The sequence below is a fragment of the Panthera onca genome, chromosome E1, assembly GCF_046562875.1.
Source record: "Panthera onca isolate mPanOnc1 chromosome E1, mPanOnc1 haplotype 2, whole genome shotgun sequence".
NCBI classification, from domain to species: Eukaryota; Metazoa; Chordata; class Mammalia; order Carnivora; family Felidae; genus Panthera; species Panthera onca.
Window position 1 is genome coordinate 30,510,404 of NC_138352.1, and position 21,970 is coordinate 30,532,373.

General features: G+C 45.5%; 2 protein-coding genes across 9 annotated transcripts in view; one reads left to right on the forward strand and one right to left on the reverse strand.

The window, feature by feature from the left end:
- ITGAE (integrin subunit alpha E) overlaps positions 1 to 21,970 on the forward strand; it is a 75,316-nt gene that overhangs the window by 35,379 nt on the left and 17,967 nt on the right. For 6 of the 8 annotated variants that reach the window (XR_013552066.2, XR_013552065.2, XM_078437603.2 and 3 more), the window contains 14 exons: positions 106 to 236; positions 1,804 to 1,934; positions 3,194 to 3,360; positions 4,745 to 4,873; positions 8,410 to 8,483; positions 11,865 to 11,997; positions 13,382 to 13,480; positions 14,025 to 14,104; positions 14,807 to 14,884; positions 15,391 to 15,454; positions 15,538 to 15,645; positions 19,018 to 19,074; positions 19,386 to 19,481; positions 21,745 to 21,840. Coding sequence is in view for 6 of the 8 variants with exons in the window: in XM_078437603.2 (XP_078293729.1) it covers positions 106 to 236; positions 1,804 to 1,934; positions 3,194 to 3,360; positions 4,745 to 4,873; positions 8,410 to 8,483; positions 11,865 to 11,997; positions 13,382 to 13,480; positions 14,025 to 14,104; positions 14,807 to 14,884; positions 15,391 to 15,454; positions 15,538 to 15,645; positions 19,018 to 19,074; positions 19,386 to 19,481; positions 21,745 to 21,840 (1,443 nt within the window). In the remaining 2 variants the exon portion in view is untranslated. The remainder of the gene's footprint in view (positions 1 to 105; positions 237 to 1,803; positions 1,935 to 3,193; positions 3,361 to 4,744; positions 4,874 to 8,409; positions 8,484 to 11,864; positions 11,998 to 13,381; positions 13,481 to 14,024; positions 14,105 to 14,806; positions 14,885 to 15,390; positions 15,455 to 15,537; positions 15,646 to 19,017; positions 19,075 to 19,385; positions 19,482 to 21,744; positions 21,841 to 21,970) is intronic. The other 2 variants (XM_078437602.2, XM_078437604.2) reach the window with 2 other exon arrangements.
- HASPIN (histone H3 associated protein kinase) lies at positions 16,131 to 18,891 on the reverse strand. Its single transcript, XM_060647002.3, has one exon. The coding sequence runs from the start codon at positions 18,817 to 18,819 to the stop codon at positions 16,471 to 16,473; it is 2,349 nt and encodes a 782-aa protein (XP_060502985.2). The 5' UTR covers positions 18,820 to 18,891; the 3' UTR covers positions 16,131 to 16,470.

Below are 21,970 nucleotides of genomic sequence, written 5' to 3' on the forward strand. Positions count from 1 at the left end.
TGAGGGCTCACTGGGGTGGGGATCAAGGCTTATCATGCTGATTTGAATAAAACCCAAAAGGGCTCCCCTTCTCCTCCTCCATGCCTTGTGCTTTTCTCTCCACAGCGGATCAGAGCCTCAGAGGTGGCCTCAGGACTCCACTACTTTGGCATGTCAGTGGCTGGTGGCTTAGATTTCACTGGTGACGGCCTTGCTGACATCACCGTGGGCACTCTGGGCCGGGCAGCTGTGCTCCGGTAGGGATTCGTCCTGCCTCCTGGGGTCCCAAGTCCCAGCCTCACCTAGTTGCCCTGTCTTCAGTGACCCCATGAAGACACCAGGCACTGATGGGAGAGAGTAAATGTGGTTGTTGAGGGCACTGGCTCTCGAATCTGCCCATCTGGGTTTGACCCTCAGCTCTCAATTAACCATTTGCCCTTGGGCAGGTTCTTGTATTCTGAGTCCCAGTTTTCTGATCTGTAAATGGGAATAACAACAGCACCTCCCTCACAGAGTTATAAAGATTGAGAGAATCTTTGCAAAGATTTGGTACAGTACTCATTGAAAGCTATTATTTTGATGATATGATGATTTTCAGAACTTCTGTGTTCCATCCCTAAGGGAATTATCAAACCCCGTGGCTATAAATAATCTGGCAGAGCACCTATCTGTCCTGTGCACTCCACTAAGCTCCAACTTGGCTGCCTATTTAACGCCCCTCTTGGCTGTTGCTGTCTGGCATCTCAAAGTTAACATGTCTAAAAATGGACTTCGTATTCTCACCCACTCCTCATTCTCCCCAAGCTGCCCTTCCCCAGGCTTGCCAGCTAAGTAAATGGCACCATTTGTTCAGGACAAATACCCAGGAGTCATCCTTGATTCCTCTCTTTTCTTTCTCCCACCACCCCATCAACAAGATTTTGTTGGCTCTGCCTCCACAATGCCTCCCGGTATAAGACGCTGGCATCTCTCACCTGCACCACTGCCATGGTGTTCTTCCCTGCTTCCACTCCCCGTGCTCTGTTCTCCACACGGCTGCCAGAGGAGTCCCTTTCTCCTGCTGCTTAAAACCCCTCAGTGGCTCCCACTTAGAGAGTAAAATCCAAATTCTTTACCGTGGCTCACCATCTCCATGGCTTGTCTCTGCTCATCCCTCCATCCCCATCTCCTCTTACTACCTTCTGTCTCACTAATTGTGCTCCAGTCGTGCTGACCTTTGTGTTCCTTACAAGTTCATTGCTACCGCATGCCCTTTGCACTAGCTGTGCTTTCTGCCTGGAAGGAGGTTCCCCTTCTCTTCACACAGCTAGCTCTTGTTGACACATCTCAAATGTCTCATCAGGGAGGCCATCCCTGATCACCCAACTAAGTAGCCCCCAATCTCTATTACCCTAACCTGTTTTATTTTCTTAAAATTTTTTAATGTTTATATTTGAGAGAGAGAGAGAGAGAGAATCCAAAGCAGGCTTCAGGCCCCAAGCTGTCACTGCAGAGCCTGACACAGGGCCTGAACTCACAAACTCTGAGATCATGACCTGAGCCACAGTCAGACCCTTAACTGACTGAGCCACGCAGGTGCCCCCTATTTTACTTTTATCATAGCATTACCTGTACATAGGATTTTCCTGTCTCTTCTTATTTGCTTGTTGTCTATTTTCTCACTAGAGAAGGGACTTGTCTCTTTTCCAACTACTACATCCTGAGGATGCAGAACAGCACTTGGTATACTGGAGATGTTCAATAAATATTCATTGAATAATTGAATGAGCCAAGCACTGAAGTCTTGTGGTCACTCCTCATGGTTCTCTTTGCTATCTTGTTTAGCTCAAGACCTGTGGTTTACCTGAATGTGTCCATGACCTTCACCCCCATGGCACTGCCCATTGGCTTCAACAGCAGTGTGAATGCTTTTTTGTGTTTTGAAATCAGCTCTGTGACTACAGCTGCTGAGAAAGGTAATAGACAGCCTGGCTGACCACCCTCCCCCCTCCCCCCCCCCCACCCAGTGTTGTGGTCATTCCTTGTTGGCTTCTGTAGGGGACAGAGAAAGAAGACTGGGAGGGTGGTGGTGTGCCGGGAGTGTTATGAAGTCCTGGTACTTGAAATCCCTCTATTAGAGCTTAGTTCCCTTGAGGTTAGGTTCTGCCCAATGGGAACTGTCCCAGAAAAGAGCGGTCTGCTGTTACATCCATACTATGAAGGGATTTATCTGACCCTTGTTGGGCAGAAGGATTTTGGATCCCTTCCTCAAGGCTGAAGGATTGAGTTTTTGAAAGAAGACTCAGAAAAAAGGCAGCCACGCCTCCATCCCCCTCTCCTGTGCCCGTGTGTGTGTGCATGTGTTTGTAGGGGCTCCTGAGAAGTGCCTTTCCTCTTACTCTCTGATCACATCTTCCCTCCTTCCCTCCTCACTGTGTCTCCCTAGGCAGGTGGGATTAGATAACCTGCTGGAAGCCTGGCCTCTTTTTCCATCCCCATACTTGGCATTGGTTGGGTGCCTTTCCAGAAGGCAGAGGATGGGCATGGTTTTCATAGCCCAGGTACTTATTGCTAACCCAAGAGCTCCCCTCCAGAATAATCCCTCAGCAACAGTCCCCAAGGTTTAATCTCTCCAGAACAATACCTAAGATGTCTCTTTGCCTCTTGCAGGTCAGAAAGCATTCTCCCAGGTGGGAGTGGCTTTCCTGTAGAAGGAGGCCTTCATCAAATCTGGGGGTAGAAAATGACAGACCTATCAGTTCCAGCTGTATAGGATGAAAGATTCAGGTCACATTGCTTGAATAGCAGCTTCTGAGTGGCTGTGTGACACTGGGCAAGTGTCTTTCATTCTCTGGGCCCTGGTTTCTATTCTGTACAGTAAGAGAGTTGGCCCAGGTAGTCTGTAAGGTGCTTCCAGCTCCGCTATCCTCAGGTTTTACTCTGGTTTCTCTCTCCAGTCTCTGAATTGTTCTTCCTCATAGTTTTCTCTTTCAATCATAGCCCTGGGAATGTGCTGCTTTGGGTTTGGGGCTGGGGCACTGAGGGACTAGAACCAGGTGCCAGAAGACCATGAGAAAAGTACTTTTGAAATGAAGAAACTTGGGATTCCAACACAAGGGACTAGGTGGGGACACCACTCAGGAAGGGCTCATAAAAACTGCAGGCAGGCTAGGGGCCCTCTGTCTAGGGCTTACCCATCCCAGTCTTATCAGGAAGGTCTGGTCTTCATTCCCAGGCCTCAAAGACACGGTTCTGAACTTCACATTGGACGTGGATGTGATGAAGCAGAGGAAAAGACTGCAGTGTTCAGACAAGAATATTTGTCAGAGCCACCTTAGGGAATGGGATGGCAGTGTGTCCCGTCTTTGTGAGCCCCTCCTGCTCATTCCCACAGAGGGAAAGGTAAGTGGAGGAGTTTAGAAGAGAGTCATGATGGGTCTGGGTTTTCTTGAGAAAAAAGATTTGAGATGCTTGCCATGAAGGATATATACCCAAAACAAACTAGACAATTATAATAATCCTAGCAGATCAAGAACCATATAATGGCATGGGAGATGGAGTTAATTATACTAGAACTCCAAAGTAAAGAAATCTACTGAAATTGAACACTATGTCTCTGAGCTTCCTAGAAACTGGACACAAAGGGAAATGCTCTAATGGCTGACATTCTTCTTGGCAACAAATCGGGAATAACGGTGGATCCCCCCACCCCAGCCTCATGTCATCTCACCTAGCAGTGGGGCTGAGTGCCCTTATATGAGTAAACATCAGAAACATTGAATGAGAGAAAATAAAATAAAGACAAAAGGTATCATTTACAAAGGTTTACTCCTGACAGAGGTGCCTGGAGACATAAAAGACATGCGTTTGTCAGGACTCAGCCTTAGAAGGACCTATAAGGATCATTTATTCCAATAAACTTATAAGTTATGCTTCTCACTACGTATCTGTTCCCATATCTGTTCAGGGTGTTAATTGGATTAAGAAAGTGTTTGTAGCAAGTCTATGCCTTCCTTAAATAAAAACTACATTTTCTACCCAGGGATCATGCTCACCTACTCTCAGGTGTTCAAAGCTCCTACCATCACTGAAAGGCTCACTTAAGGCCAATGGCACCCTAGGTAATCTCCTCATCTTTAGGTTTTACCTTTCTTTTTTTTTTTTTTTTTTTAATGTTTATTTATTTTTTGAGACAGAGAGAGACAGAGCATGAACGGGGGAGGGTCAGAGAGAGAGGGAGACACAGAATCTGAAGCAGGCTCCAGGCTCTGAGCTGTCAGCCCAGAGCCCGACGCGGGGCTTGAACTCACGGACTGTGAGATCATGACCTGAGCCGAAGTCGGACGCTTAACCGACTGGGCCACCCAGGCGCCCCAGGTTTTACCTTTCTAATAAGTCCTCCAGGTTGCTTTGAGAAAGACCTTTATGAACATAGATGTGACCACAATTCTTTCCTTCTGTGGCTTCCATTTGCCCTCCAAAAAATATTCAAGTTGGTTTGTAACTCTTGATGGCCAAATCCCTTTGTGTTTGGGATGGGAACCATCATGAGTTTTCAGGCCTGAGGTTGTAGCAGATCAAGTGAGATTTTTCCAAAGCTCTAGGCAGCTTGGTTGAAGGAAGTTTCCCTTCAGCTTGGCTTATGTGGAAGAGGCTTATGACTTCTGACTCAACACTTTCATTGTTTATTTCTTATTATGACTACATCAGACTTAAAAGTATTCTCCTTGTCATTTTTCCCCCACATGCCACTCCAATCCTGTATTACTTGGTGACTCTGTGGTAGCTCTGTGAGGAGGACTGCTTCTCCAGCATCAGCGTCAAGGTCAGCTACCAACTCCAGACCTCAGAGAGCCAGAGGGACCATCCCCACCCTGTTTTGGACCTCTACACTGAGCCCTTCACCATCTTCCAGGTGATGCAGCGAGGCGAGACTCCTGGGAGCCATCCCCCAAAAAGTACCTGTTCCTCTAACTTTAAAGAATGTTAAAGTTAGGAGTACCCTCAGACAGTATTTGGGCCCATTGCTGTTTAAACGGGGGAAACTGAGTTCCTGAGATGGTGTTCATTTGCCCAGGGCCTTACTGGTGGGTAACACAAGTCTCCAAACCACATGCAAGGTCAGTTCCTTTATGTTCACAGAAAACATGCTTGCTACATATTTAATGATGCATAGGAATTTGTTGTCCGACTAGGCAAGGGTCTCTGGTGATAGTGTGGTGGGGGTCCTGTGTGGAGTCTGGACTGGGCCAACCTGCTCCTTCCTGTAGATAGGATGCTCTTTAGTGCATCTGCCTACCCAGGCCCTGACCTCGGCCTTCAGGCTGAATGTCTGATCTACCCAGAAACTTGGTGAGTGTCTGTCACAAGAAGCTTCTCTCATAACTCAGAGAAGTCAGAGGGAAAAAGAAACAAATTTCTTTTTTTTATATATTTATTTATTTATTTTGAGAGAGAGAGAGAAAGTACAAGTGGTGGAGGGGCAGAGAGAAAGGGAGAGAGAGAATCCCAAGCAGGGTCTGGGCTAGCAGCGCAGTCCCCACCCTGGGGCTCGATCTCACAAACCGTGAGATCATGACCTGAGCTGAAACCAAGAGTTGGATGCTTAACTGACTGAGCCACCCAGGCACCCCTCAAATTTCTTGATTCTTTGATATATAGGGTGATTTGGTTCTCCATACCCTGGCCCCCATTGGTATTCTGTCAGTCTTCATTTAGAGGGTCTTATGGCATATAGAAAAATCAGCAAGATCAAAGTGACAACATACACATTTAAAATAATAATTACAGTCAGTTGGAATGAAAAGGAAAAGCCGCCAAAAGCAGTTCATACTGACATAGAAAATCTTCAGGTAGCATACATATATTTCCAGGTAATCATAGGACACTCATGACTGTCTAATATTTTTACAACAATGCTCTATATAAATTAAATAAATATTGGCTTAAGTTTTGGCCAGTATCCAATGAATCAGTCACAAACAGTGAATAGAAATAAGAGAATAATATAACTAGGGTGACTCTTCCCATTGCTCTTCTGCCCAGGAAGGAGAATCAGCCTCCCTATGAGCAAAGATTGTCATCTTAATTCTTTCAGGCAAGAAATTTTATCTTAAATTTATAATAGTATATTTATTTTGTAAATAATTTTTAAAATTTTGGTATTGACAGAATAGATGATTCAGAAAAGATTAGGAGAACTAATGTAACAAAATTTCATGAATAAGTAGATTATAATTAATTATATACATTCTGTTTTTCAAAACCTTTTTATTTTGAAATATTTGGCTTGCTAAAAAATGAAAGAATAGTCCAAAAAATTCCCATGCATTCTTTATCTAGATTCCCCCAAAGTTACCATTTTGATATTTTATCGTATCTGCTTTATCATTCTCTTATTATATATATATATATATATATATATACACACACACACACACACACACACACACATATACATATATACACACATACATATACATATATATGTGAATATATACGTGTCACACATCCATATATGTGTGCATATATACAATGTATACATATCACATATACATATATGTGTATATATACATATCACACATTCCATATATGTATGTGTATGTATATATATCACACGTTTATATTTTGTAACCATTTGAGAGTAAGTTACAAAGTTACAGATAGGATGCCTCTTAAACCCCAATACTTCAGTATATATTTCCTAAAAAACAAGGACATTCTCTTATAAAACCACAGTATGAAGATCAAAATCAGGAAACTAACAATGATAAAATGCTCTTATGTAATGTATAAACTTATTCAGATATCACCAGTTGTCCTATTAGTGTCCTATATGGCAAAAGAAAACAATTTTTTTTTTTTCTGGCCCAAGATCATTCATTACATTTTTTTATTACTCATCTTTTTTTAGTCTCCTCCTCTGCAATAGTTTCTCGGTCTGTCTCACCATTTTTCAATGGTACAGGCCAATTATTTTGTAGAATATGTTTCCTCATGATTACATTCAGGTTATGCATTTTTGACAGGAGTATCACAGAAGTGAAGTTGTGTCCTAAGTGCACAGCATAGGAGGTACAACATGTTGATCTGTCCCTTTCTGGTACTATTTCCCTTTGTAATTAATAAGTATCTTTAAACTTTTTTTTTTTTAACGTTTATTTACTTTTGAGAAAGAGAGACAGAGAGTGAGTGGGGGAGGGGCAGAGAGAGAGGGAGAACACAGAATCTGAAGCAGGCTCTAGGCTCTGAGCTGTCAGCGCAGAGCCCAATGCAGGGCTCGAACCCACGAACTGTGAGATCATGACCTGAGCTGAAGTCAGACGCTTAACTGACTGAGCCATCCAGGCGCCCCTAACAAAGAGATTTTTAAAAAAAAATTTATTCCACTAATGAAATGGGTGAGGAGAAATTATTTGGTGTTAGCTTAGGCACATAGATGTTTCCAAAGAATGAGTTCTAGCTGGGAGCTTAGATGCTTTAATCCTGCTCTCTCTCACTGGGGCTGGGTGAAAAAGCAGGCTACTTGGCTATATTAAAAGCAAAACTAAAAAAAACCTGCCTCAGACTGTTAAGCTAGCCAGATAGAACTCCAAGATCTGACTTCTTCAAACCACATCTCCCTCCTCTGGGAAGTAAGTTCCCTTTCTAGCTTCGGGCTCCCATTCCAGCTCCAGGCCATGGTAACATTCCTTGCAGAAAGCTACTGAGGTGGTCACTGGCTGCTGGGGAGATAAACACAGAGATTCTCCAGTTAAGGAGCTGGCTGTTTCCTTCATAATAAAAAAATAGATCCAGCTCCTTTAGAAAATTTGATTTTTTAACTTAACTAGGGCTGTTCGCCTTGCCTGGGCCTTTTGGACCCAGGCAAATTAGGTAACTTTCCAAATGATTTTGTTTTAGTATAGGCAAAATTACAAGGGGAATATTTATCCTACAGAGAAGACTAGTCATGGGGACAAGAACCTCACAGGACTGGACCTCACAATATTTGGGTTAGGTGTCCCCCCATTCCTGCTCCTGCTGTTCCTGCCTCTACTTAAAAGGACTAAGGAAGCTTTTTTTCTCTTAGGTTTTCCTCCCTAAAATGTTCAGATTAGTGAGTTGTGAGCAAGCCTGCTGCTTAATTCCCATGATATAAATGTGACAGGCACCCCCCCATTCCATGAAGGTCCCCCCATTTTTCACCTTGGCCAGAGGCCTAAATCCCGGTGTACCTTTGTTGTAAGACCAAGCACACTCCGTACCCCTGACAGGTCAAGGAATGTCACAGTCACAGCTCTCTTGGCCAAGTGGGTACAACCCCAGTCTGTTGGCCTTCACGTCCTTCTACCTGCACTTCTCAGAGTCTAAGGAAGGAGAGGTATGTCCTACGGAGAAGATTAAGAGGCAAAGCTCCCAGGGATGGTGGTGTCCCTGGTCTGACCCCTGCCTCTCTCTGTTTGGTTATAGCTGCCCTATGAGAAGAACTGCATGAATAAGCTGTTTTGTGTTGCTGACTTACAGATGGCCATCACCACCTCTCAGTGAGTTGTCAACTGCAACTAACTTTCTCCTGAAGGTGTACCCGGCAAACCCCTCATCAAAATTTGACTTTTCCTCATGACCCACAAAGGGCTTTGAATCTATTACCTCATTGGGTCCTCAGCCACACCATGAGGGAGGCAAGAGATTTGTATTTCTGTCTTATAGATTATGGAACAGACTCAGTAGCTGAGGGACTGTGTGGGATCACAGAGCTCATTTGGTGGACTTGAACCCAGATCTCTGACACCCTGGACACTGCTATTTTCATACCCTAGTGTTTCTTGCTCCTAGGACTACCCCAGGTAGAGGTAGCCTCTTCCTTGGCTCACCTCTTAACCCAATTACTTAACTAATTCATTAAATATTTATGGAGCATCTCCTCTGTGCCAGGCACTCTACATGCTGGAGATACGTCAGCAAACAACATAGACAAAACAGCCTTGCCCTCCTGGTGTTTTAGGGGGAGAAGATAGTAGGTACATTTTATGTTGATGAGATGTACTATGAAGAAAAGGCAGGGAAGGCAGGAGAAAGTGCCGGGTGGGGGTGGATTGAAGTTTTGGAGTGGTCAGGAAAGGGCTCACTGTGGTGACATTTTGGTACACACAGGAGGAGATTGGGGAATGAACTCTGTGGGTGTCTGCAGGGAGAGCAGCTGCAAATTCCCTGAGATGGGAGCATACCTGGAGGTGGGAGGAATGGCCAGGACACCAGTGTGGTTGCAGTAGAATGAGGGAGAGGTAATGTGGGGGCAGGGAGAAAGGTTATATGGGACTTCTGAGGCCCTGCATAAGGGCTTTTATTGTGAACTGGGAAGCCAGACGAATGACAGGATCTTGCATTTTAACAGGCTCATTCTTGCTGCTGTGTGGTAGACTGCAGGAACAAAGGTGTAAGCAGGGAGATAGTAAGGATCTATTATAATAACTCAGGTGAGAAGCGATGGTGACTTGGGCCAAAGTGGTAGCAGGAAAGTGCCTATATTTTGAAGTTAGAGCCCACAGGACTTGATGACAGATCGGATCAGGGGAGTAAGAGAAAAAGAAGGGTCTACGGCAGCTTCCATGGTTTCATCCTGAACATCTAGATTTGTGCTGTCCAATACAGTAGCCACTAGTCACATTTAACTAGTTAAATTAATTAAAATTAAGTAAAATTAAAATTTTAGTTCCTCAGTTGAACTAGGCACATTTCAAGGGCTCAACACCCACATATGGCCAGTGATATTGAATAGCACAGATATAGACTATTTCCATTACTGCGAAAGTTCCCTTGGATCACACTGAACTCCACAATAATGGCGATGCCAAGAACTGAACTGGGGAAGCCTTTAGAAGACTGATTTTGGAAGGCAGGATGGAGAGAAAGAGATAAGGAGTTTGACTTTGGACACGTGACGGTCTTAAAATGCCCTTCCTGGCTAGTAGTGCTGCACACATAACATGGCACTGATGGCCCATTGGCCGGAGTTGGCATCTGGGTGGAAGAACGCTGTTGCCTGAGTCCTGGTAAGCCTTTTCATAGACATTTGTAGGAACTGTGGATGGCTTAGCGCGGCCCATCCCAATTGCTAAGGATCCAGTTCAAGACTTCTGAGTGTTTTGGAATCCAGCCCAATAAACAGATGCAGCTGTTTCCAACAGGAATTAATTACAGCCAAGAACTTCCCTCCCAGCCAACTCCTTGGGATATATATAGCACACACAGCTGGCCCTACATCACCCCCTAGTGTAAATAGTAAGCAGTCTTTTCTTTTTTCAAAAAGTATGATTGAGTCTAATCCTTAGTTAGCATCCAAATGTTTCAGGGGTTTCAACCTTTTTATGGACATGGATCTCCTAAAGAATCGAAGGAAAAAGCTAGAAGATGACATGGGCATAAAACATAAGTGTTTGCATTTGGGGCCCTCTGAAACTGCCTCTGGCCCTCAGGTTAAGAACCCCTGTGAAATAGAACAGTGGCTCTCAGATCTCTCTCGTGGGCTCTAGAACAGTATAGCCAACTGATGTTTCAACATCTCTACCTTGTTATGCCATAGGCACCTCTCTTTATATCCCTGCCTGAACTCATCTGTCAGCTGCCACCCTCTGGTCTTCCTCCAGTGTTCTCTCCCTCACGAATAGGACCACTTGGTCATCCAGTGTGAAAATTCAGGGCTCATCCTTGACTCCTCTCTCTGCTGCTCTGGTTACAAGCGTGGCCTTACCATATCTGGTTTCTATCCCTTCTCTCTATCCCCGCTACTACTGTATTACATCAGGCATTTGCCATCTTTTTTTTTGTTTTTTAATTTTGTAAAATGTTTATCTTTGAAGGAGAGAGGCAGAGTGTGAGTGGGAGAGGGGCAGAGAGTGAGGGAGACACAGAATCCGAAGCAAGTTCCAGGCTCTGAGCTGTCAGCACAGAGCCCGACGTGGGGCTCCAACCCATGAACCAGGAGATCATGACCTGAACCGAAGTTGGATGCTTAACCATCTGGGGCGCCCAGGTGTCCCAGGCATTTGCCATCTCTTCAATGAATTTCCACAGCAGGCTCTAGTTGTCTCCACACCCTCTCTCCTGCTAATCAATCTATCCTCTTCTCAGTTCTGATAAAACAAAAAGAATACTACCACAACAACAAAACACATGTCACAATACTTCCCAGAGCTTCATATTCTGTTTTTGAACAGATTTCCCAGGTGGCTAGGAAATTTTCCTTATATTGCTAATGTGTTCTCCTGCAGATCTTGGTTATGGATAGTGGTTCTATACTCTGGGGCCCCACAGCACCTCAGTGGGCTGAAGGAAGCTCTCACAAATCCCAAGTCTTCTCAAGTCTGAACAGACTGTTTTAAACCATACATTTAACCAACTGAGCCACCTAGACGCCCCAGTATTGAGCAGAGTATCTGGCACAGAGAAAGTACTCCATAGTATATATGAAATGGATGAATTTGTGTAATGAAGTACCTTGCTTAGGGTTGCAGTGAATTAGCAGTAGAAAGAGTATTATAATTTTCCCAACCCCCTTTTGAGACTGTTAGACCTCAGGCAAATTAGACTCTCTTGGCTTCTGTTTCCTTTTCTATGAAATGGGCAGTAACCATACTATTTTATACAGTTATTACGAGGATTAATTGATGATGTGAAGCATCGAGCACAGTCCCTGCCATATAGTAAGCACCAAATAATGGGAAGCATTATCACCGTCTCACATAGCAACTGAGGGGGTATAGCAGTCCAGGTGTTTGCTTATGTTGAGGGGGAAGAAAATCTAGGCTAAATGTATCCTTTAGGCAATTTAAGAAGTTAGTTAAGATTGTGCTATTGTATTGCATTGAGGTTTTTACAGATCAAATAAATTGGTAACATGTATCTATTTGCCTACTGCTGTGCAGGCAGGAACTGGTGGTGGGTCTCACAAAGGAGCTGACTCTGAACATTAACCTAACTAACTCTGGGGAAGATTCCTACATGACGAGCATGGCTTTGAATTACCCCAGAAACTTACAGTTTAAGAGGATACAGAAGGTAACTACGATGGCAGTTTTGGAAACATACACTCATGGCTGTCCCTTCCTGTACACCTGCTTTTTTATGGCAACCTCTGAACTGGTCTCCCTGCCTCCAGTCTCATCCAGGCCCATCCAATAAACTAGATGGATCCCCTCCAGTCCAACCGCATGCTGTGCTATGGGTTCAGTCGTGCTATTCTCTGCCTAAAGAGCCACCAGTGATGCCGTTCTGCAGTCACTCCTTGCCTGCAGCCTTTCTTAACCAGGGTTCTGAGAGGAAAATATTTTCTAAGTTAGCTGGGAAAGTAAAAGTCTGCCCTGCCATTCATCAACCTGGGATCACAGACTCAAAGCCAGCTGCAAGATACTAGGAAACAATAATTCTCCCAAGGACATCCTGCAGCTGTGAAGTAACGCTGAAAAGTGTTCTCTAAAATCATAGGCAATCAGAGACTTTGCTGCTTGAAGTTATATCTGTAATTATGAAACCATCTCACTCTTGATTGGATATGTCACTTTGAAGAGAAGCTTTCATCTGAGGTACAGCGCTTCAGACAAAGCATTCTGGACACAACTTTACAAATCCACCCTAATAGTTTCCAAGGAAGGGGTCCCTGGGTCTGGCCCTACTTCACTTAGTAGAGCCTGTCAAACCTCTGCTTTACTTATATTTCACCTGAACTGTACCCTTTCCTGGAATCCTTTAACTGTCTTTGCTTTTGTTTGGTGAGACAGACATACCCTGGTGCAGTTTTCCTCATTGTAAGCAATCATTAAACCTGCCTTTGTCAAACTACAGGTTTGTCCCGGGGGTCTTAGGCTATTTGAGCTAGGATAGCATCGATTACCTGAAAATAATGAAATTATCTCATAAGCTTCTTGAGTGGAAGTGGTGTTGCACTATCCTTGGGAGAATTAAGAAAATTGTCCATGAAATCACCTTCTGTATTCAGTGGTCTAGATGAAGATCCATGGTTGAGAAAGGCTCCGTGGCAGTGCTTGGCTCATGCTAGCCTTCCAGCCCATCTCAGGATATTAAGTTTGCATTGGTCCAAGGCCCAGTTCAAATGCCTCGCTACCAATGAAGACTTCACAGATTCCTTCCTCCTCGTTGGATTTCACCTCTTTGATACTGTTTTTCAGTGGCAGATCAGGGACTCCCTTCACAGCTTTACAGAACCACTCCCTGGGCCTTGTATTTAAATTCCTCAACTACCTACTACTGATCCCTTTTGCCCAGCTTGTGAGGAAGACAGAGACCAAATCTGATTTGTGTCCTGAGCTCCTGGCAGATAAAGCCTGAGCTCTGGCATGTAGAAAATCAGTGAATATGTGAATTGGTATGAGGCAACTGCTTCCTTTTTTGCTCTTTAAGAACAGGGTCTTTTCTGTGTTAACAGCCTCCTTCTCCAGACATTTGGTGTGATGACCCTAAGCCAACTGCTTCTGTGCTGGTCATGAACTGCAAGATTGGTCACCCTATACTCAGGAGGTCGTCTGTGAGTCTGTTTTGGTCAGCTGACTCTTCTAACTTGGACTTGGTGTCTCTCACGTTCCCGGTCTCATCTGAATCTCTTAGTTGTGGTCTCCACACTGTACTGTAATCAATCCCTTCAGCAGAGCTTAGAGCTGCCAAGTTTGCTCTCAAAGTAGGGAGTGGTGGGGTGGGAGATATAGCCGCAAACTGCTGGTTCACCCCCATTACAGCAGAGTGAAGTTGGGAGTAGTATGGGGGGAGCGACAGACCCAGCGTTATTATTGTGAAGGGAGTCCCTGATCTGCCACTGATGATCTTTGTGCCGTGGGCAAGCTCTGAAGTGGTTTCCTCACCTGTACAGAAGGAATAATGCTGTCTGCCCAGCTTATTCCATATTGACATTGTGAGGCTTACATGGAATAATAGATGTGGAAGCATCCTGTGCTACAAAAATGTGAGGAATATGAATTGCTTCCCAGGTCTGTTTAGTTAGTAGGAAGCAATCAGAATTGAGGGTGGTATAGAGAGGAACCACGTGACTTTTTTTTTTTTTTTTTTTTTAATAGGCAATCTTTTCAGTAATTTGGCAGCTAGAAGAGAATGCCTTTCCAAACAGGACAGCCAGTATCACTGTGACAGCCACCAAGTAAGTACTGTCTGTGTCAGAGCAGGTCCAGGCTGTGGCCCTGGAAGAAGTCTCCATCCCGTGCATGTGTGTTAAGAGTTATGGCTCCCTCACTGCTCAGGAAGAGCCTCAGTGAACCCACAAAAAGAACCTATGCTGCTGCAGTGACCTGGCTTTCCCTTCTTGCTATCAGAAATATTGAAAACCTTCTTTTAGTGACACACAAAGCAAAACTATGGTACAGTCTGGTAAATGAGCCTTGGACGCAAGTTCTAATTCTGGTTCACTTAACTTTGGAGAAGTTCTGTCATCTGCAAAACTTCTATGTTTGGGGGTGTAGGGTATAGTGTTAGGGAAGGGTTCGCAAATGGGGATGATTCTGCCCCTCAGGGGCAGTGCCTGAAAACATTTCTGGTTGCCACAACCTGGAGTAGGGGGTGGAGGGTGCTACTGCTGTCTAGTGGAGAGAGGCCAGGGATGCTGCTAAACATCATACAGGAGGATGGCTTCTCACAAAAAACTGTCTGGCCCAAAATGTCAATACTGTCAAGGTTGAGAAACTCTTTTAAAATCAGTGTTTCTCCAAGTATGGTCTTCTGCACTCTAATTACTTATCTTCAAGAGTCTTTTCTTACCTGACCCTCACTGACCCGGAGAAGCCAAGGTATGTAAGTAGCTGTGTACAAAGCAGGTGTGCTGTCAACTGACACTCTTATTTCCTAGTTTCAATGGAAAACAGTCTTTGGTCACAAAGACCCAGAGCCTTCAGTTCAAGCATGCCTTCATTGCAGTTCTTCCCAAGTAAGTACTTCCGAGGGGCCAACACCTGCAGGAATTCTCTCTTGTGGGAACTGGTGGTCGGGGTGGATGTGGGCCTTGTCTTTCACTGATAGGAGGCTGCTTAAAGCCCAGGCTCCCACTGATCTCTGGGGCACTAACAGTTGGGTCCTAGAAACACCATGGTAGTAACCAAAGGGGGAGCAGTGCCTGCTGGTCTTGCTACAAAAGTTATTGACGTAATGCTAAGGAGGGAAGAGAGGAGCTGTGGCATTGAGAAATAAGGAAAGAGAAAAGTAAGGCCACTCTGAGGAATGATAATTAGACACACACAGAACCAGCCCTAATATACAGAATTCAAATATCCTACCTGATCCCAGCTGCCCTACCGACACTCTACATTTTGATATTCAGCTTTGATTCATCTTAAGGATCTGGTACCCTCTTTCTTAGTGTATACAGTTGGTAGCATTCAGGCTCCTTTGAAAGAAGGGAGCCTTGAGGCCTAACAAATATCGTCTCAATTGCAGACCGTCAGTGATATACATGAACACAAGCCAGGGGCTTTCCGTCTACAAAGAATTCTTCTTCAGTGTAAGTGCTTAGTGCCTATAATTGCAAAGTTACAGGTGGCAAAACACCAGTTTGATTTCCCACGCTCTGATTTTATTTTGCAGATACATGGGGAAAATCTCTTTGGAGCTGAATTCCAGCTGCAAATTTGTGTTCCAATCAAATTACAAGATCTCCAGATTATAAGAGTGAAAAGCCTGACAAAAATTCAGGTACTTAGAGGCATTTCTTTATCATGATCACACGTCTTTTCAAAGTGACTATGGATTCTCAAAGGTATGAAACCAGAGTTCTAGAAAAGGAGTAAAAACATGTTTAGTTAGCCTGGGAACACATTGCCAAAGTCATGTTCACAAGAAATATCAACCATTCAGCTCTTAAAGCAACACTTCTGTTTTCCTCCCCTTGATGAAAAATAAGCAAAAATTCAAACCTTTTTAATACCCATGGAGATACTTACTTTCCCTCTGAAACTGATAAATTCTGCTTCTCTTTGTGACTGGCAAATGAGCTTGATAAACATGAGATATTTCTTGCACTTCTCCCTATAAATTTACCATCTTCCTTTCCTCCCTCCAGTCTATTTCTGCTTTGCTACAGCCTCTTTACTCTCAGTTGACTCTTCATCTGTAGTATGGTTCCCTTATGGTACCTACAGCCACAGGCTCTCATCAGTATGAAAGTTGAGGTCTTTGGCTTTCCTTAGTTACTTATTTATTTATTTAGCTCAAGGTACATGAAATGTCAAGGCTCAGAAATGAATATATGGAAAGGCATTTATAGAATGGACTCTGCTGACAGAAAGAGGACTTCTAAATTGTAATCACTTGTTCCCATGTATAGTTTATTTTTAAAGAACATTTGTTAACTTCAGAAACATTTTAGTTTCTACTAGGAAACAAAATTCTTGTTTCAAAAGTTGATTAGAAACATTTAGAATGGGAAATCCACCCTGCTCTGGGGATGAAGGCTGAAAACAGCATCAAGGGCTTTAAGACCAGTACCCTCTCAGTTTGGGCCTGTAAGGCATGTCTGGCTTACTTAAATAGACTGTGTTGGCAGAGCAGGTCAGTGGCAGACCTGAAATTCAGCATTGTCCTATAGAAATGCTGGATCTTTCTCTTCATTTGCTTCATGGCGGGGGTGTTACATTTAATCTTGAAGGTCATCTGTTTCAGAATCTTATCTGTGAGGTAATGGAGCCAGAGCACATTATTATAAGGGTGATATTCACCCCAGCAGTTGTTGTTCTCCTTCCTCATTAGCCTGTAGATCTCAAACTGGTAGTCACCTTCACCTGTAAATAGGTCCTCATCCATGGAAATGTCACAGAACACCACGATCCCATCCCGTTCCAACCGTGACAGGGTGTAGTCAATGATATTGACTTGTAGTCCACGGGTGGGGATAGTGCTCGTGTTCCCGTTGAGGGTATACTGGAGCTCTTTGAGGCTGGTTTTCTTTAAGAGCACATTCCCCCAGTGTAAGTCTCGGTGCTCAAAGTGCAGTGATGCCTCGGCCACTGCGAGAGATGCTGTGATCTGGTGTAGAATGCTCTTTGCAGTAGCCATGGAGGACAACTTCGTTCTCATTTGCTCTAAGTCAATCCCTCCAAACTCAAATTCCAGCACAATGAAGAGCTGGTCTTCCTCAAAAAAGTCAGGCCGGTCATTTGCAGACCCTTTAGTTGAGTTATAATGGTCCCAGGCTCTGAGGAGCAAGGGAGGGTAAGATCCTTGAACACAGTGCACCGAATTCAAACCAACAAAGCCTTCTGTACGGTTGTGTACCTCATCAGACAAAAGGCTCAACTCTTTGGAGATGATGATCTCCGGCAGAATTTCCTCAAAAGTTTTCTGATGGGCTCCGTTGACCAAATCTGGTCCTTCAATAGCAATGATTTTTAGGGCAACAGGTGTGTGATTAACAACTGTTTGAAACACTTCACCAAACACCCCTTCTCCAATCTTCTGACAGCATTCCAATTTTTCTGTGGAAAGGCAATTGCTAAAGGGGATAGGGCCCTCCTGATTGCATTCCCCGTAAACCTTTTCAGCATCTGATACCTTTTTGTCTGTGACACCTAGTGTCTTAAACGGGGTTAGCAAATACATGGAAGAACAGTTCCAAGGAGACACAGCACTATTTGTTCTGTTCGTAACAGGAGGGTTTGGATATTCAGAGATGAGGGACTCAGAGAGAGAACTGGCAACGGTGTAGCTACTGCATACTTCCGACACGGCGGTCACCATCTTCTTCTTGTGGAAACTGAAGGAAGCCCTGGCTTTGGTCCAAGAGGCATTCTGTAAATGAGTCAGGTCCTGGGTGAGGGATGAGTCTTTTTCCCTCTTTTGGTCTCTCTTAAACTGGTGGTAATGGAGAAGGGAGGTTTCTACTGTTTCCTGCAGTTTCCTTTTTCGACTAGGCCCAGTTCTCTCAGGCCTGTTGATTTCCCCAGGTACAATACAGCCCTTGCAACCATCCGCCTCCTTGGAGTCTATCTGGGCAGCCCCTTGAGACCCAATCTGTTGACAACAGTCCTGGTCTGTGACCCTCTTCTTACCCATGCTTGAAAAACCTGGCCTCTCCAGCCTCTTCCCCCTCTGTTCCATTTCACAGCAAGACTCCCTCATATTCCTCCCAACTGCCCCACTCTCAGAATCCTCAGGGTTTCCAGAGTCCGTGACACTAAAGAGAGCTGACCTGAGGTTGGCATGGGCTTGGTGGGCCAGCCTAGTGAAACTGCCTCCTCCTGTTGCTGCCTCCTGGAGGCGGTGGAGGGATGCTGGGTCCAGGGAGGCTGCTGGGAGGTGTAAGCCACTCGGAACTTCAGAGGCTGCATCCAAAGAGGCGGCGGGGCCGGTCCCGAGGACACTGTCTCCTGGAGCTGGGAGGCCGGGGCCAGGAGAGGCCAGACTGCTGAACAGGGAGGCACTGGTGCCCAGCTCGCCGCCGTCCCCGGGCCGGCTGCATGCACTGAGGTCCGGGCTCAGTAGGCACGGGTTGCCGTTAGAGAAGGGCGGCGGTTCGAGCGGCCCGCAGGGGGTGCTGCAGTTCTGCGGAGGCCGAGCTCGCAGCCTCAGGCGTCTTGGGGTCACGATCAAACTCGGCCGGTCCTCGGAGACTCGACCGCCAGGGCCCCTCCGCCGTCGACCCACCGGAAAGCCGAGGAAGTCTGGGTCGTCGGGATCGTCGGAAGCGATAGAGCGCGAGGGGCCGCCGCTGCTGGCGTCGCTGCTACTGCTGCTGCTGAATAAACGCTTCCGGTCTTTCGGCGGGAACCACTGCGCCGCTGCCCTGCCGGGTCGCCGCCGCGGCCCCCCGCCGCCCGCAGCCCCATACGTTCGGAAGAGCCGATTCCCAGGTCGCGGGAGCGACGCCGCCATCGTCGGCACCCGCCCAGAGGTTCAAATGCAAACACCGCGAGACTTCCTGAAGGCAGAAGCGCTCGCCAGCTAGACTGCTGGGTCCTAGCGTCCGGCCATGCGCATGCGCATCACGATGGGTCTCGCCGGGGCTGGGAGAGGGCGGATAACTGATACTTTGGCGTCCTCATATCCGCCGTGGAATGGCTCTCGTTTCAGGACCACACTCTGTGCAGCCAGACTCAGGTGGAAAGGTGCGGGAGCGATCCTGTTCAGGTGAGCGCGGCCTTCCCGAGAGGCCGAGGGAGGGAAGAAGTGCTTGAAGCGGGTGACGTGAGAGGTCCGATGCTCCTTTCCCCGACGTTTACTCCTGAAAACGTATGCAGGGCGGCCTCAAGTCGCTCCTTAGCCTCTTCCCTGGGTAACGTTAGCCATATCTGTGGCTTTGCTTGAGCCAAGGTGAGGGCTGAAACTGTATACACGTCTATTCTGGTATCTTAAGGTGCCCTGCGTGCTAAGTGTTAAAGCTTTCATCTTTTGCACTCAAAAAGGGATTGTGCTAATTATAACCAGAGTTTCCTTTTCAGCATGGGAAGAAATGGCATTCAGTGAGCTGTGTCATCACTTCAAATAAGGAAAATGTAACGGTGGCTGCAGAGCTCTACTTGAGTCAATTTCAGCAGGTACTTGAGATGGTGAAATGCTCCAGATTTGACTCACTTGTTCCTCACGTGCATCTCCTATCTTTCGGAGAAAAATTAAGGGCATCTCAAATGTAACATGTCCAAAACAGGTGTCTCGATCTACTTTTTGCCTCAATCTGTTCTTTACTCAATTACTTGGGGTAACTTAGTAGGGTAACTTACTCTAGTTATTTATTTTAGGAAATACTTGTGACTCTCTCCTTCCTTTCCTACATCCCCATATCTATTACAGCAGCAAGCTCTATCATTCCACCTCCAAAAATGCATTCTAAATCCATTCACTTCTTTCCATCTCCACTGCTACTATTGTAGTTCTGGCCACCATCTTTTGCCCCGGCTATTACAGTAACCTGCCTTTTCCTCTTGTCTGCGCTCTTGCCATGGCCTCTACAAATCTTTCTTCACATAACAGCTATTTTATTTTTTATTTTTTTTTTAAATTTTTTTTTTCAATGTTTTTTATTTATTTTTGGGACAGAGAGAGACAGAGCATGAAAGGGGGAGGGGCAGAGAGAGAGGGAGACACAGAATCGGAAACAGGCTCCAGGCTCTGAGCCATCAGCCCAGAGCCCGACGCGGGGCTCGAACTCACGGACCGCGAGATCGTGACCTGGCTGAAGTCGGAGGCTTAACCGACTGCGCCACCCAGGCGCCCCACATAACAGCTATTTTAAAAGTAAACATTGTGCCACGCCTCTCCAAAAACAAAAAAAGTGACATTTGAATACACCTAGACTAGGGCCGCCTGGATGGCTCAGTCAGTTGAAGGTCTGACTCTTGATTTCAGCTCAGGTCATGATCCCAGGGTCGTGGGATTGAGCCCCTTGTTGGGCTCTGCGCAGAGCATAGAGCCTGCTTAAGATTCTTTCCTTCCCTCTGCCCCTCTCCCCAACTTGTGCGTGTGCTCTCTCCAAAATATTTTTTAACAAATTAATTAAAAAATGAATACTTCTAGGGGCGCCTGGGTGGCGCAGTCGGTTAAGCGTCCGACTTCAGCCAGGTCACGATCTCGCGGTCCGTGAGTTCGAGCCCCGCGTCAGGCTCTGGGCTGACAGCTCGGAGCCTGGAGCCTCTTTCCGATTCTGTGTCTCCTTCTCTCTCTGCCCCTCCCCCGTTCATGCTCTGTCTCTCTCTGTCCCAAAAATAAATAAAAAAACGTTGAAAAAAAAAAATTAAAAAAAAAAAAATGAATACTTCTAGACTAAAACACATACTTTTTCAGTGGCCTGCAAGGTACTGCGTGATCTAGTCTTTGCTACTTCAACTTTATCTCCTAGTACTCTCCTCTTTCCCACTTTTTAAAAAAAAGTTTATTCATTTATTTTGAGAGAGAGAGAGAGAGAGAGAGAGAGGGAGGGAGGGAGGAGGAGGGGCAAAGAGCGAGGGAGAGAATCCAAAGCTGGCTCCACACTGTCAGTCAGCATAGAGCCTGATGCGGGGCCTGAATTCACAAATTCCGAGAACATGACCCAAGCTGAAATGGTTGGATGCCCAACCAACTGAGCCACCCAGCCCCCTTTTTTTAATATTTATTTTTGAGAGAGAGAGCGAGCATGGGAAGGGTGAAGAGAGAGGGGGACAGACGATCTGAAGTGGGCTCTGTGCTTACAGGAGAGAGCCCAAAGCAGGGCTCAAACTCAACAAAACTGTGAAATCATGACTTGAGCTGAAGTCAGATGCTTAACTGAGCCACCCAGGGGCACTCCCCTTGCCACTCCCCACTTCTTATACTCCAGATATTGTCCTTTCTCCAATATTGTTCTGGCCACATGATCTTTGTACTTGCTGTCCCTTCTGCATGACAGTGCTTTTTCCCTGTATCTTTATGTGCATGAGGTAAGCTCAGGCATTACCTTAGGGAGGCCTTCCCTGATCACTCACTCTAAAGTGGGAAATAGGAGGATCGAGTGTAACACCTCACAGTGATCCAGATGAGAATGATGAGATCTGAACTGAAGGAGTAGCAATGAGGGTTGGAGAAAACAGACAGATGAGAGAAAGAACAAAAAGAATTGTCAGGAACTGATTCGGGGCTGGTGAATGGTGTTGTGACATGAGGTAAAGTGCAAAGGAAAAGCAGTTGGGGAACGATTGCAGGATACTTGCTTGGGTAACTGTGGTTGCCAAGACCACTAACTAGACAAAGGAATACAGGAGAAGGAACACATATAAAGGAAAAGATGCTGTTCAAAAATAGTAAGTCCATGTCTAAAATATGTTTTATCTACCCTCTATCTTATAGTTACAGAGAGATGTAAATGAACTGCAGATCCTTGGTGAAATAACTTTCAACAAATCTCTGTATGAGGGGCTGAATGCAGAGAACCACAGAACTAAGGTAATCCCTGGCTGTTTTCTGTTGTTCTGGACAGAATCCTGGGGAAACTGTGCCTAGCCTTAGAGCCCCTGTACCAGCACTCTTCCTGTTTTCAGTCTTAACACCTCTGATCTTGCCTCTACCACGAGCT

What these genes read in the sequence shown, in the direction of transcription:
- HASPIN (XM_060647002.3), bottom strand. Translation starts at nt 18,819, where the DNA reads ATGGCGGCGTCGCTCCCGCGACCTGGGAATCGGCTCTTCCGAACGTAT.